The sequence below is a fragment of the Zingiber officinale genome, chromosome 3B (genome assembly GCF_018446385.1).
Source record: "Zingiber officinale cultivar Zhangliang chromosome 3B, Zo_v1.1, whole genome shotgun sequence".
NCBI lineage: Eukaryota > Viridiplantae > Streptophyta > Magnoliopsida > Zingiberales > Zingiberaceae > Zingiber > Zingiber officinale.
The window spans coordinates 85309707-85326629 of record NC_055991.1 but is presented as its reverse complement, the minus strand read 5'-3'; the positions used below and the strand labels follow the sequence as shown (position 1 = coordinate 85326629).

Genomic DNA, 16923 nt, shown 5'->3' with positions numbered 1-16923 from the left:
TGAGACTTATTCTATTTTGATACACTTGGATCTTATATGGATATTGTCGATGAGTTTTTATTTGGATTTGTTTTACTACATGCCTGCTTGGATGGCAGAAGAGGTAAGTTGATTTTATCGTCGGATTTGAGCTTTATTAGTGTAGTGGAGTAGGACATTGGTTTTGTGCTTTATGGGTGTAGTTGAGTAGGGTTGTTTTTGAGTCCTATTATCACTGTTACAGTTTGTTAAATTATTAACTGCGTGGGTGATTGTTTATATTATTGTTATTGTTTCGGCCGTGTTGGCCGAGATATATGTGGCCCAGAGGGCGATGTAAAAAGTTTCAGATTGTCCGTTGTACAGGAGAGATGTTGCCAAAATTTCTTCGGACAGGGACTCCTCCGGGGCGTGACAAAGTAATTTAGTAAAAGTTTACTTATGTTCATTTACTAAATAATTTATTAAACTAAATGAATAAGTTTGAATATATATGTGTTCAGTTTGTTAATATTTAAGAACAATGTCCATGAACAATATTCTTGAATAATATTTATTGGAGCAAAAATATGATATCGCTCATCCCAAATGACCCAATATCGTCGGTCTCATAGTAAGAGATAGATAAGTAAATCACGGTGATATTTTGTCCTATCACAACAACCTTTTGTATGAACAATATTTATGAATAACGTTCATAAATAATATTTGTGAATAATATTCATGAACAATATTCGTGAATCATATGTATCAATAAAACTCTTATAACATACTAAATAAATAAAGAAACTTTCAAAATAAACAAACAAATTTATATTATCAAGCTCAATAACCAACCAAATAAACTTAAAATGTAAAACTTTCAAATAATCTAACCAACGTAAATTGAGAGTTCAACAATATCTAAGTAAATCAAACTCAAATCAAATTTGAACTAAACTCAAATCAAATTTGAATCAAACTCAAGCTCATAAAAAAAACTCAAGTTAAACTTAAACAATTATTTCAACAGTTTAATTTTTTTATATACTCGGCAAAGCTGAACTCAATTATTTTATTAAACAAGTTTAACACCACACAATTTAATTTAGTTTAGTTTAGTTTAGTTTAACTCCTTCGGTGCTTAATTTCAAACTATTTATCATCTCAACTTGAATCGTCTACACTTTAACGATAAGTTCTTCAAATTTAACTATTTAACTCGTTCACTGTCACATTAAAAATAAGTATTAGTAAACAAGCCCACTTTAGTTTGTGAAAAGAGGGGGAAAAAAAAGTGATTAGGAGAGAGGAGCCGTCCAAGGAAAGCCAAGGGGTCCCTTAGTGGCTAAGTAATAAAACTTCACCAAGCCACTGAAGTAATCACCCGTGATGAACAGGTGGTTCTCCTTTTCTTTTTCCCCGTTTTTTTTAGTGTGTTAACCCGCACAACGTTAATTTCGTTTTTAATTCAGGTGTTCAATTTTTTAAACAGATTAATATAAAAAATGATCGATTTAATTTTATAAAAAAAAATTATCGATTATTAGAATAAATTAGTGCTCATATGAAAACTTATCCAAATGACTTTCATTCTTAGACTTACTGTTTCTCATCGGAGAAAAAAATTCCTAATAATATATTACAGTTGAGATTTAAATTTAGATCCATAATTATCCATTATACACCTAACATTGCATCGCCCAAGGCTCGTTAGTCTTGGCTTTTTGCAAGGACGGAAAAAAAAAAATGGCGATCAGGAGAGAGGAGCCGTGTCCAATGAAGCAAGGGGCTAAGTTCAACCTTTTAGCTGTCTAAGTAAAAAAGGCCTCCTCACTCCAGTCAGGAAAACAGCTGTTTCTTACTTCTATTATTTTTCCCTTTTTTTATTCGTGTTTACTTGTTTTCCTTCCTTCCTATCACACAACCCGCACAGCGTTCGTCCTCTTTAAATGCCTGCGCTGCTCTTCCCCTCCCTCATTCGGCAAGACGACTGGTCGGTGATCGCCGGCGAGATCTTTCAGAGAAACCGTCTGGGATTGAAATGGACGCCTCGCTGGCGAGGCGGGTGTGGGACGTGATCTGCGCCGCCTGCGGCATGATCAGGAAAGGCTTCCGCAAGCACAGGCTGTTAATGGAGGTCCACCTCCTCCTCAAGCGCGGGAAGCTGGCCGGAAAAGCCATCACAGAGTTATTGCTCCACCACCACCGCCGCCCTGACTCGGGAAGATTTCCGGTGGATCCACCGAGTTTATCCTTCCACCGCCGCGACTACGTGGAGTTCAGCTGCAGCAGCACCCCCTCCCCTGTTTCTTTCTTCCTCTCCAAGTTTCTCCCCGGAAGGCGGAGAGGAGACCGGACCGCCGCTGCTTCGGCGGAGGCGTTGCCCTTGGAGTTCGAGACGTTGGCGAGCGCGGCGGAGTCGCCGGCGACTCTGTTCTGGCAGAGCCCGGTGGCGGGGAGGCTGAGCCCGGAGGCTGTGGACCTTCAGGCGGAGGCCTTCATCAAGGGGTTCTATGAGCAGCTGCGCATGCAGCAGAGCTTGCCTGCGACGCCGGAGTGCCGCGACAGGGGAGCCGCCTGAGGCAGAAGGATTTAGCTAATTTAATAAGTTTGGCGGCCCTAATTGTCATTAGATGTTTATTCACGTGTGCAAAATTTGAATAAATAAAAAATGATAAAAATACGATACTATATATTATTAATATTTCTTTATAAATGCCTGTCATATGCTTAAACAAACTTGAGATGTTTGATTCAACCAAAGTGAATATTTATTTGTGACTTTAGTTTCTATAAATAGCAAGAATGTCAACTTTTGTAACTTTTGAATATTTGTGAATCTCAACTTTTACTTCAGTTTTTGTAACTTGTATTCAAAAGCAAAAAAAAAAAAAAAAAAAAAAGAATTTGATATTTTTTTTCTTTCTTCTGCTTTATTATTTATAATTAAATTAAAAGTTGACATTTATGTCCTTATTAAATTTATCATTTTATATAATTATCATCATAATTTTTACCTTAATAAATTTATTAATTTATATAATTACCACCACACTTCTGCGATATTTATTTTTAAAATAATATTTTATATTTTTATAGAATTTGTATTTATAGAATTTTTATACATATTTTTGTGTATTTATATAAATTTTGTCATTTTTTTTTATTTTTATATATTTTTTCATTATAAAAAAATAATTTTGATACAATATTTAAAATATAATAATAATAATTATATAAATAAATAGTGTATCAAAATTATATTTAAATAATTGAAACAGATTAATTTATATAGTTTAAGGATATTATTATCATTTAACTAAAAATTAAACTTGGAAGTATTTATTCATCAAACAATCCAACTTTATTTTGTATTAACTTTTATCTTCTATTTCCAAACACTCATACTTTAGCTTCTCACTAACTTTAAAATAATCTCTATAAAAATCACTTTTAAATAAACAAAAGCTAGCCCAAACGCTCTCTTACATAGCTTGAAAATATAAAATTGCAATCAAAGACGCCTCAATTCCATCACATTATTTAATACCAATGAGGGTGGGTTCTATCATCTGTGTGCTATAAAAAATTAGTGTATACTATATTAAAATGATTATTACTTTAGGTGGAAAAATGGCTTCTCTATTTAATGTTTTCCTAGAAGTTAACCTTGTTGGTCTAGTCAACATTAATAATCAGGCTCACGTGTTTTAATCTATGACAAATGGTTAAAATTAGTTGTTGTATTCTAAGTTGTTTATCAAGTGTGCAAGACTAAAAAATTTGATGAGACATGACACTAGGCTGAAGTCTCGTTAAGTCCAGAGTGTTAGGACCAAAAGTAGCTAGAGGAGGGGGGGGGGGGGTGAATAGCTCGTCGCGTGCCCGGTGTTCGGCGTTGCTTGTTTCTTCGAAGATGTGCAACGGAAAATACAGAAACAAATCACACAACGCTAACACGGTTGGTTTACTTGGTATCCACCTCACAAGAGGTGACTAGTCCAAGGATCCGCACCTACACACACACCCTCCACTAATAAAACTCTCCTTTATGGTAACTACCAAGGGCGGAGAAGCCCTACAAGACTCAATACAAGAAGAAAGGGAAAGGTAATGAAATACAAGCTCACAAGCTTACAATGAGTGCAAAAGCCCTAACCCTAGTTTCTTCTCCTTGCTTTGATCCGCCTCTTGACTTGGAAGAAACTCCAAGAACCTTCAAGAACTGGCGATCTCGAGCTTGAGAAGAGCTGTGGAGGAGCTGGTGAAGATCTGAAATGAATCGGTGAAGAAGTGCCGAAGACAACTTAAATACGACGCAACGGTCGGATCCCGATCGATTCGAAAACTCCCAATCGATCGGGGAGGCTTTGGATCGATTCACGGATCGATCCAGAGCGCTTCTGTGCTCTGGAAAAACGCCTGGATCGATCCACGGATCTATCCAACGCTTATCGTGCGAAGCAGCAGCGTCCCAATCGATCGGCTGATCGATTGGGACCTCTGGATCGATCCACTGATCGATTCAGAGGCTCTCTGTTCGCTAGGAAAGGCCTGGATCGATCCACTGATCGATCCAGCTCTTGGTTTTTTTCCCAAAACCAAGTCCCAAGCCTCTCAAACCAACATCCGGTCAACCTTGACCTGTTGGTCCATCATGCCTAGCATCTGGTCACTCCCTTGACCTGCCAGAACTTCCCAACACCAGATATCCGATCATCCTTGATCCATCTGGATTTTCCCTTGCCTAGCTTCACTCACCAGGGCTTTCACCTAGCTTCACTCACTAGGATTTTCCTTCTGCCTAGCTTCACTCACTAGGATTTTCATCTGCCTACAATGAGTGCAAAAGCCCTAACCCTAGTTTCTTCTCCTTGCTTTGATCCGCCTCTTGACTTGGAAGAAACTCCAAGAACCTTCAAGAACTGGCGATCTCGAGCTTGAGAAGAGCTGTGGAGGAGCTGGTGAAGATCTGAAATGAATCGGTGAAGAACTGCTGAAGGAGACGCCCGCCTGCAGCTCAAATACGACGCAACGGTCGGATCCCGATCGATTCGAAAACTCCCAATCGATCGGGGAGGCTTTGGATCGATTCACGGATCGATCCAGAGCGCTTCTGTGCTCTGAAAAAACGCCTGGATCGATCCACGGATCTATCCAACGCTTATCGTGCGAAGCAGCAGCGTCCCAATCGATCGGCTGATCGATTGGGACCTCTGGATCGATCCACTGATCGATTCAGAGGCTCTCTGTTCGCTAGGAAAGGCCTGGATCGATCCACTGATCGATCCAGCTCTTAGTTTTTTGCCCAAAACCAAGTCCCAAGCCTCTCAAACCAACATCCGGTCAACCTTGACCTGTTGGTCCATCATGCCTAGCATCTGGTCACTCCCTTGACCTGCCAGAACTTCCCAACACCAGATATCTGATCATCCTTGATCCATCTGGATTTTTCCTTGCCTGGCTTCACTCACCAAGGCTTTCACCTAGCTTCACTCACTAGGGTTTTCCTTCTGCCTAGCTTCACTCACTAGGATTTTCATCTGCCTAGCTTCACTCACTAGGACTTTCACCTGGCTTCACTCACCAAGATTTCCATCTGCCTAGCTTCACTCACTAGGACTTTCACCTGGCTTCACTCACCAGGGTTTCCTTCCAGTCAGGTATACCTACTTGACTCTTCTTCATTCACACTGATCAGTCCCTGATCAGAATCTCCCCATATGAACAACTGCACCTGCATTGTCCATGTGTCTACATGTATTGTCAAACATCGAAACTATGACCAAGACTCAAGCTTGGTCAAACCAGTCAACCTTGACCTAAGGGATATTGCACCAACAATCTCCCCCTTTTTGATGTTTGACAATACCTTTAAGTTTGGACCATTCTGAGTTAAGCTAATCCTATAGCCTTAACTCCATTCATGCCAAAGTATGAATGTTGGTTCCCTTCATTCTCCCCCTATGACCTCCCCCATAGGTAATAAAGGTCTAACTTAAACCACACATTCTCCCCCTATTGGCACACATCAACCCATCTTTGAGCACACATCAACCCGTGCCTCAATTTTGGGCACACTTCAACAAATGCCCCATTGTTGAAAAACTCTCCCCCTGAAGAGTTGTTCATCGTTGTTCACAACTTCACTCGTTGTGACCAACACGATAATGAAGGACTCATTCCCTTCATTTTTAAATAATGCTCGCTCTGGAGCATTAACATGGTCTAATGACCCAAATGAAGGTCTCATACCCTTCATTTATCCTTAACCCTACATTTTTCCTCAATGTAGGCAAATGCCCATCCTTGAGCATTATCCACTTAACGAAAGGTTAACCACCTTCCAAGGTTCATGAAAAATAATTTTCATGCCTTTAAAGAGTCCCTCCCCCTAAAGACATGGTGGTAACTTCTGTCATTGCACCAACAATGACTTGGAATCCCTAATCCTTTAGGAAACCCAAATTTAGAAGCTTTGAGGTTCAAATATTCAAAATTTGAAACAAACCTCACCCTAGACTTCAATATAGTCTTCCTTAACCAATCCATCCTTGTTTTCAACACGAAAACACCCTTTTTATGTATACAAATGTATTTTGAGGGGTTTGGAATGGTTACCTAGACTAACATAGGTTCAAAATGCTGAAATCAGGCCTTCCCAGCCAAAATCAGCAACTTGGATCGATTGGAGTTGGGTTCCAATCGATTGAACCTTGCTGAATCGATCCACTGATCGATTCAGGCCTTGTGGATCGATCGGCTGATCGATCCAGTAAGCTTCTGTTCACGAGAAGCTTGCTCCCAATCGATCCACTGATCGATTGAGACCCTCAATCGATCGGTGGATCGATTGAGGTCTGATAGTTGCTGAAAAATGATTTCAGTCACCTTCAGAGGCCCCTAGAAAATTCTACAAAAATTCAAAAATCATGAAATTTCGTGTAGACATTGTTTAGGGTATACTTTATCATGGAAAAATAGTTTTCTATGAAAATACATCATATTTTCAAAGATTAACACAACCTTGAAAACTTGCTAAAACTTTAGCGTATTCTTCAAGTTTATGTTTAACTATTCAATGGTGAGTACTATCAAAAGATAGCCTTCACCAAGGTTTTCCAAAATCATTTTGAAAACATTTTCAAAACTAATTTCCCACCATGTTCCTTGGGCTTAATGCACATGACTTGTACATTAGCTTTCCCAATGATGGGAAAACACATAACTATGTGTTTTGATGAACTTAAAACTCAAAAGAATGCACTAAATCAACATATTGAGTTTTGTTCATCATCCTAACATCTCACTTGTATCTAATGTGCACTAAAACACATACAAGTCATCTTATAGGTCTTTGTGAGATGTGAAATTTTGGTTTTGCCCTATTCTAGGGATCATGCATATCTATCTAGGCATTTTAGAGATATTAGACATCCACCTAGGATGTCACTTGTTAATAAGTGTTGTTAAATGCCATTTGTCCTTAATTACAAGGAATTAACCTTAATGCATGATTATGTTATGGCATACATCAAAAGGAAATAATTTTTCAAAAGAAAATGTCCTATAACTACATGATGTATGAATGTCATGACATGGTATTTTTGGATTTTTCATAATAAGACATGAATGCAAAAATAGACATGATGTCATGGCATATGATGGGCAAACAATCATGGCAAGGTTTAGCATAAATAAAATATACCTAGATTACCTGCCTAAGTATCCTTAACCACTTAGCTAAACTCTAAATATACTACTTGTTTTAACTTTAAAAAGTTAACCTAGATTGCCCTAAATGCTTCACAGAAATGTCAAAACCTAAATTGACATTTCTATTTCTCTTGATTTGTTTATGCCACTTAAAAAATTAAGCATGTCCTCAAATGTTGGCATATTCCATTTTTCATCAAGAGTAATCACATAAACCAAGGCCCGGATTGCCTTAAATTTCCAAGAGAATACCAAAATCCCAACTTGGTATTTCTCAAGGTTTTCCCAATTTGTGCCATTTTAGATAGAATCAATCTTTCCACCATTAGGCACATTTTACTCTTTCAAGGAGTAAATAATCATTTCATTTCATTTTCAAAAGTTAACAAAAACCTTGAAAATGCTCCTTGAGTGTCAATTTCCTCAAAGTTGGGTTAACTACCCTTCTAATCGGAGTTGACACTCTCTAACCCATCTATGGGGTAGAGAAGATGCTCCTAGGAACCCAACACCTATTGGTGCTCCTTGGATGCTCTAGGTACTCACTAGGGATTACTTCCCTAGATACCTTCCTAGTGACCTTGTTGGGCTTCTTAGAAGCCTTGGTCACATTTTCTAGGTCAACTCTAGGGATAGCCTCCCTTGTGACCTTGTTAGTGACTTTCTTAGACTTCTTAGAAGTCTTAGTCACATTTATCGCAAAAATACTCTTAGGGATGACTTCCCTAGTATTCTTGGCTTGACCACTGGACCTAGGGTTTGTTCCATAACTATATGGAACTCTATGGTACGAGGGCACATCCTTCTTAGCCTTTGGTTTGTATCCCAACCCTCTATGGCCATTGGATGACTTTGATTTTTCTAGCCCTAGGTATTGCTCATTTTGCCCTTGTAGGATATTTTCCATCCTTTTTAGGGTCTTTTCCATTTTATCAAGTCTTGACCTCAAGACTTGATTCTCTATCATTAAATCCTTAGGTTTTGGTCCATGAGCATTTTTGTTCTTGGGCATGTATCTATTATCCTTAGTGTTCCCGCCCAAGTGTCTATCTACCTTCCTAACCTTAGGTTGGGTAGTTTTGGCATGTAGGGCCACATGCTTTTCCTTAAAGCCCTCATGCTTTCTATTCTTATGGTAAATTGCATTAAAAGGATAAAAATTAGAACTATCATGCTTTTTACCATAATGTAAAGGGTTAGGCTCAAGAAAAGATACCTTCTTCTTTACCTTGGAGGCTCCCCCTTGACTAGTGCCTCCTTGAGCCTTGACCATCTTCTTCCCCTTGGGGCATTGACTTTGGTAATGCCCCTTTTGATTGCAAGAGAAGCATATAATATGCTTCTTGCTCTTCTTTGTGTTGGGAATGGTCTCCTTGGGCTTCATCTTGCCCTTTTGTGCCACTTGGCCCTTCTTCTTGGTCAATTTAGGACACTTGCTCTTGTAGTGCCCATGTTCCCTACATTCAAAGCATATAATATGATTTTTATTATTAATTGAAATATTTATACCTTTGCTTGTAGGGGTGGCATCTTTTCCTTTGGATCCGGAGGTGGAAGCTTCCTCTTGATCGGACCTTGATTCCCCTCCATTTGATTTTTCTTGACTTGTGGAGGTAGAATCTTCTTCCTCCTCTTCGTCTCTTGACCCGGATGTAGAAGCTTCTCCTTCTTCTTGATCCGGCGTCACCAAGGATCGCTCCCCCTCAATCCTAGAGGTGGAGGCTTCATCATCTTGAATATGAAACAAGGAGTATGCTCCCTCCTTGTTCCCTTCGATGCATTCCCTTGAGGATGAAGCTTCTTCTTCGGAGGTTGAGCATCTCTCAACCTCGGAGTCCTCCTCTTGGTCTTGCTCCAAAGAGTCACCCTCTCTGGATACTTCTTGCTCTTGTACAGTGGAGGGGATCTCTTCATGAAGCTTGGCCAATTTGCTCCATAAATCCTTTGCATCTTCAAATTCTCCAATTTTGCAAAGGATGGTGCTTGACAATAAATTTACCAAAAGCTTGGTCACTTTGTCATTGGCCTCGCACCTTTGGACTTGTTCCGAGCTCCATTTGCTTTTCTTGAGAAGCTTGCCCTTGGAGTTTGTTGGAGCCTTGAAGCCTTCCATAAGAGCAAACCATTGCTCTATCTCCATCATAAGAAAATTTTCGATTCTTGATTTCCAAGAATCGAAGCTTGTGGAAGTGTATGGTGGAGCCACCCTCGTGTCGAATCCGAGCTCATCTCGGAATTCCATTGTAGAAGTTGAGCTTTTGAATTTCTTTGACTTTGACAATTTTGCTTCAACTTCTTCACCCTCTAGCTCTTCTTGTTATACTTGACCCTTCCGGCGATGATTCCGGTGAAGAGCGGCCTTGCTCTGATACCACTTGTTAGGACCAAAAGTAGCTAGAGGGGGGGGGGGGTGAATAGCTCGTCGCGTGCCCGGTGTTCGGCGTTGCTTGTTTCTTCGAATATGTGCAGCGGAAAATACAGAAACAAATCACACAACGCTAACACGGTTGGTTTACTTGGTATCCACCTCACAAGAGGTGACTAGTCCAAGGATCCACACCTACACACACACCCTCCACTAATAAAACTCTCCTTTATAGTAACTACCAAGGGCGGAGAAGCCCTACAAGACTCAATACAAGAAGAAAGGGAAAGGTAATGAAATACAAGCTCACAAGCTTACAATGAGTGCAAAAGCCCTAACCCTAGTTTCTTCTCCTTGCTTTGATCCGCCTCTTGACTTGGAAGAAACTCCAAGAACCTTCAAGAACTGGCGATCTCGAGCTTGAGAAGAGCTGTGGAGGAGCTGGTGAAGATCTGAAATGAATCGGTGAAGAACTGCTGAAGGAGACGCCCGCCTGCAGCTCAAATACGACGCAACGGTCTGATCCCGATCGATTCGAAAACTCCCAATCGATCGGGGAGGCTTTGGATCGATTCACGGATCGATCCAGAGCGCTTCTGTGCTCTGGAAAAATGCCTGGATCGATCCACGGATCTATCCAGCGCTTATCGTGCGAAGCAGCAGCGTCCCAATCGATCGGCTGATCGATTGGGACCTCTGGATCGATCCACTGATCGATTCAGAGGCTCTCTGTTCGCTAGGAAAGGCCTGGATCGATCCACTGATCGATCCAGCTCCTGGTTTTTTTCCCAAAACCAAATCCCAAGCCTCTCAAACCAACATCCGGTCAACCTTGACCTGTTGGTCCATCATGCCTAGCATCTGGTCACTCCCTTGACCTGCCAGAACTTCCCAACACCAGATATCCGATCATCCTTGATCCATCTGGATTTTCCCTTGCCTGGCTTCACTCACCAGGGCTTTCACCTAGCTTCACTCACTAGGGTTTTTCTTCTGCCTAGCTTCACTCACTAGGACTTTCACCTAGCTTCACTTACCAGGATTTCCATCTGCCTAGCTTCACTCACTAGGACTTTCACCTGGCTTCACTCACCAGGATTTCCATCTGCCTAGCTTCACTCACTAGGACTTTCACCTGCTTCACTCACCAGGGTTTCCTTCCAGTCAGGTATACCTACTTGACTCTTCTTCATTCACACTGATCAGTCCCTGATCAGAATCTTCTCATATGAACAACTACACCTGCATTGTCCATGTGTCTACATGTATTGTCAAACATCGAAACTATGACCAAGACTCAAGCTTGGTCAAACCAGTCAACCTTGACCTAAGGGATATTGCACCAACACAGAGGACCTGATAACTAGTAGGGAATCCATATAGGTTGATATCTGTTAAGAAGTCTAGTTGGGTCTGTGAGACCTAACAACTGGTTAAAGTCCAGATGAGACATCTGATAGCAGGTCCGGACCTTTAATGTAAATTGTGAGGCAAGTGCCTCGGGCCCACAAATTTTAGGGGCACCAAAATTTTAAAAATAATATATATATATATGAGAGTTGTGATATGCTCCGCGACGCTACTGTGCATCGCGCAGCATATCAACTCTCTCTCTCTCTTTTTTTTAATTATTTTGATTTCTTTATATAAAATCTTAATACATAGGTATATCCCCTAAACATATTATAATACTCCTTAAATACTTAAATTTATTTTATTTTTAATTTTTTCTTTTTACTAAATACTATAATCCAATTAGGAAGCCTGAATCCTATAGGTAAAATTTTAAAAAAGAAAATTCTAACCCAATTGGAAAGTCTGAACCCTAGAAAATATATCTTAAAAAATATATTAATTATTTTTTAATTCAAAATTAAAAAAATAAAAAAACAAAGAAATTTTGAATTAAAAAAAAATCAATATTTTGTTATATAAATCTCTAATACATTAATATATCCCCTCAACATATTACAATACTCCGTAAATACTTAAATTTATTTCATTTTTAATTTTTCTTTTAACTAAATATTATAATCCAATTGAGAAACCTGAACCTTAGAGGTAAAAATCTTTAAAAAAAAATTTAACTTAAAAATTATCACCCAATTAGGAAGCCTGAACTCTACAAATAAAATTTTAAAAAATATATTTTAATTATTTTTTAATTCGAAATAAAAAAAAACAATGAAATCTGATTTATTGCCCAACGCACACAGTTCGCAACTGTGCGCGTCGAGCAGTAGATTATATATATATATATTATTTTATTTATTTTTTTACCCTAGACGCTCTCGCTTCTCCTCTCCGTATACCACATCCTGTTCGTCTCTCTGCATTGGCAGAAGTGTTGCAAGCTACCTCCGCCGTTTCACCATCAGCTCTACCTCTACGACTCTGCGTCACTGCTATTGCTCCCATTGACGACTCAAAGACTGTTGATTCACTTTCTTCTGCTCACCTTGATGACTTGGCCTCCCCCCTCCCCCATTTAATCAATACTTTCGCTTCTAAAACTGCGAGGCGAGCAATATTCAAGTGACATACATTGGTTTTGAAGATGAATTTTATATTTTGTTTGGATCATTTTGACTTTATTAATATTTGCTAATGACATATTGTTTTGGATGATATATTTTTTTTATCTTTTATTTGTAGAATTAAAAATGTTGTTATATTTACATTGATTGAAAAATATATGAATGTCAAACTTTGAGGACATCATTTTTTGTGCTCGCCTCAGGCTCCAAAATCACAGGTCCGGCACTGTCTGATAGGAAGACATGGTGGGTCAAGAATTGAGTAAGTCTGCAATTGATAAGTATGGTAAGTACTGGAGGAAAGATATCTAATGAGGATGAGCACCAGTGGGACTGTAGGCGTTGGCCCAACTTAGATCTATTTTGGGAGTATAATTTGAATTCATGACTAGATCCTGATCTTGGTAAAATGGGATTTAATTAATAATTTTATTTCATCTTATTTTTAATGTGCTAACTTTATTTTGCATGTTAGCTTTCATTATTTGGATTAATGTATTTTACAGGAGTAAAGTGCAAAATTTAATTTTGGATGAACAGTGCTTGAGGCACCTCAGAATTGACTGGAGGTGCCTTAGAGCTAATTGAAGGTGTCATGGATAGGGCGGAGGCGGCCTCGCGCAGATAAGTTTTGAAGATAAAGGTCTTGTACGAGGAGGTGCTTCAGAGTGGACTGGAGGCGCCTCGGAGCATATTAGAGGCCCATTAGAGCTGATGGAGGCATCCTCACGCGGATAAGACCAAAGCCTTTGGATCAAATAAGCGCCATTGGAGGTGCCTTGAACTATTGGAGGCGTCTCCAACTGTGTTTAAAAGGAGGGGTCGACCAGGAGATTTAATAACACTTTTCTACGCTTATTCTTGACTGTCCGACTACTCCATCTTCGTGATATTGCTGTGCTACTACTTGACTATATTAGACTACTGTCGGTAGATCGACACCAACACACGAGCACATCCATTTCGACATCTTCGTGTTGGTAACAAATTAATTATTTTGCATGCTTATAGTTATATTTGCATAGAAAAGTGTAGGGTGTTACACTTGTCCTTGTATTTTGTATTCGAGATTCAAATTTAGTGGATTACCTATCTAAAAGGTCCAAAGGGCCTAGGTCTTGGAGTATGAGTCGTCAAAGGTTCAGAACCAAGTAAATCGTGTGTTTTGTTTTATTTTTTCATACTCAACTATTTTTCCGCTGCACACTCGGTTTAAAAGTTTGAAAAATAAAATATTTTTAAAATAACGTGATTCATCCCACCTCTCACGTGCTCAATCGTACAAACCCCTCGAAAATGCAGTGGGCTCTGAAACTCCGCTTGGTTCATTGTTATGATCTACCTACATATGGAAACAACGAAAATTTTAGCTCGAAATGTGTCTTTCATGATAAGTAGGTATGCTAATTATTATTTTTTACGTATTTATCTATTTTTTTTACATTTTTATGAATAGATACTCCGTGTATATTTTTGTACGGTGAACACATGGAATAATAACATGTTCGGTCATGGAGAGAATGAAACACATTCTTAAAGAAGATCATGTATTTACTATAAACAATAGTATTGTTGTGAAAAATAGAATGAAGTATAAGACAACAACAAACAAATACAAGATTAATTTTATCGCAAAAACTCATGCATGCAAAATTTTTGATAATATGTTTCCATGTATGATGTATGAATTCAAGTCCTATAGTGAACTAAAGAACACAAATGTTGATGAGACAATACTTTTTGGTATGTTAATTTATTTTTATCTTTCATAATTAATTGATCAAACATTTTTTTTTCTTTTAACTTATGATTTTTATTTTTGAGATGTCATTGGTAAAATAGTTGTACGAAACTCATCACAAAGAAGAGAATTTGGTGATCGTCTTACAAAGCTTCTTTATTTTGTCTTAGAAAATTTATAGTAAGTATGTTTAACTTTATTTTTGGTTTTTTGATTACTGTATTTAATAAGCTGGCATTTTACTATTTTTAGGAACAATTGGCTATCATGTACTTTGTGAGGAGACTTTGTCAATGACATCATGACATATTGGAAAAGTAGGTGAAGAACGGCTTGTTATCATTCTTCAAATGTGTCGAGCAACATGTTTTATGGGTGAAATACTCTCTATATATAAAAGCAAAGTTGTCTAAAAAATAGAAAATTTTCACCTAAAATAAATAATTGTTTGCTAAAATTAGAAATTTCTATATAAAATAAAAGCAGAGTTGTTTGCTAAAAGTATATATTTCTTACATAAACTCAGTTTTTATGAAAAGTAGAAATTTTATAGAAAATTTTAAATGTTTAATTATTAAAAATAGATATATTATTAATACTATCTTTGTAAATTTCGATCAATAAAATAAATATTTATTTATGACTTTATTTTTTATAAATAGACCTAATAATCTAGAAATATGCTTACATAATTTTAAATGTTTGATTATTAAAAATAGATATATTCGTCCGGTGGTAAGAAAGGGGGGCTCGCCCGGATGATGGTCAGAGGCCCTGTGGCGGTCGTGGTCAAAGTTAACCTATTTGAGCGATCGGCGCGGGTAGCGCCCGAGCCGGCGCTTTGACATCTCGGCCGTTATGCCGAGCTTCCGACGCTCACAAGCCAAGTAGGACTCCTTTGGTTTAGAAGACAGCGCCAGTCACCCTCAGCCGAGCAGACGACCCACTTGGCTCAGCCGTGATGATTCACCAAACTACCGGGTGGCCGAGGGGCCGAGCGTCTCTTCCGTTCGCTCCAGTACATGTCCCTTCCCGGACGATAGTGAGTCTAAGCATCTCTCCTATTCAGATTAGTAACAGACAAAAGGTGCGGAAGAGGACGAAGGGGACAACTAGTGATATCCTCCTCGAGACATGTGTCGTCGACGAACAGCATGATCGGCGACCGGATCGAACAGAGAATCGTACGGTGGAAGTTTCCGCTGTCAGGGCAGAGATATGCTCGGACAGTTACGGTATGACGCCAGACATACTTTTTTGACACATCCATTTTGAGGTATGTCTTGGGAAGCGCGCACGCCTCGAAAAGTGTGCACGCGCCTCCCAGGGGTCTTATATAAAGACCCCAGGCTTCGACGGAGGTATGCATTCTCATCTACTGTAGCTAGCCTTCATGCTCGTTATTCTGTCTCGATCTCTTCTCGCCGGAGCTGACTTGAGCGTTGGAGGGCCGTCGCCGGGAACCCCTTTCCGGCTCGATTTTATCTTTGCAGGTTCTCACTGGAGGCTCACGCCAGTCGGAGGTCCATACACCGTCAACAAAAGCGTCACATCCCCAACGTCTGTCGACTCAGTGCCCGGACATGATCATAAATCATTAGTATTTTCTTTTCAAATACCTATCATATGCTTACACAAACTTTAGATGTTGATTATTAACAATAGATATATCATTAATACTTTCTTTTCAAATATCTATCAACTAAAGTGAATATTTATTTGTGACTTCAGTTTCTATAAACAGACCTAATAATCTGGAAAACATGTTTACACAAGCTTTAAATATTTGATTATTAAAAATAGATATATCATTAATATTGTTTTTCAAATTCCTGTCAACAAAGTAATATTTATTTGTTATTTCAATTTCTATAAATAGACATAATAATCCAGAAACATACTTACACAGCTTGAAAATATAAATTGCAATCAAAGATTCATCTTGATTCCATTACATGATTTAATATCAATGAGGGTGAGGATTCTGTGTGCTATATATAGTACTGTTTAAAAAAATTAATGTCTACTAAATTAGAATGATTATTACTTTAGGTAGAAAAATGGCTCCTCTGTTTAATGTCATCTGATAGGTTAACCTTTCAAAAGTACAGTGGACTCTGAAACTCCACTTGATTTATTGTTACGATCTACCTACATATGGAAATAATGAAGATTTTATCTTGGAATGTGTTTTTCATAAGGAGGTATGCTAATTATTTTCCTTTAGATATTTATTTGATTTTTGTACATATTTATGAATACATACTCTATCTATAGTTTTGCAGGGTGAACGCATACATGGAACAATAAAACGTCCGATCATGCAGAGAATAAACACATTCTTAAAGAAGGTCATGTATTTGCAATAAAAAAGAGCATTGTTGCAGAAAATCGAATGAAGTATAAGACAACAACAAACAAATATGAGATTAATTTTATCGTAAAAACTCATGCATGCAAAGTTTTTGATGATACATTTCCGTCTATGACGTATAAATTCAAGTCTTATAGTGAACTAAAGAACACAAATATTGATGAGACCATACTTTTTGGTATGTTAATTTATTTTTGTGTTTCATAAATAATTGATCTAACATTTTTTC

At 38.4% G+C, this 16923-nt stretch overlaps 1 protein-coding gene across 1 annotated transcript; it reads left to right on the top strand.

Annotated features, from left to right (window-relative positions):
* Positions 1–2002: 2002 nt before the first annotated feature.
* Positions 2003–2542, top strand: LOC122054985. The gene has a single exon (XM_042616390.1). It carries the CDS (start codon positions 2003–2005, stop codon positions 2540–2542), a length of 540 nt encoding a protein of 179 aa, XP_042472324.1.
* The last annotated feature ends 14381 nt before the right edge of the window (positions 2543–16923 follow it).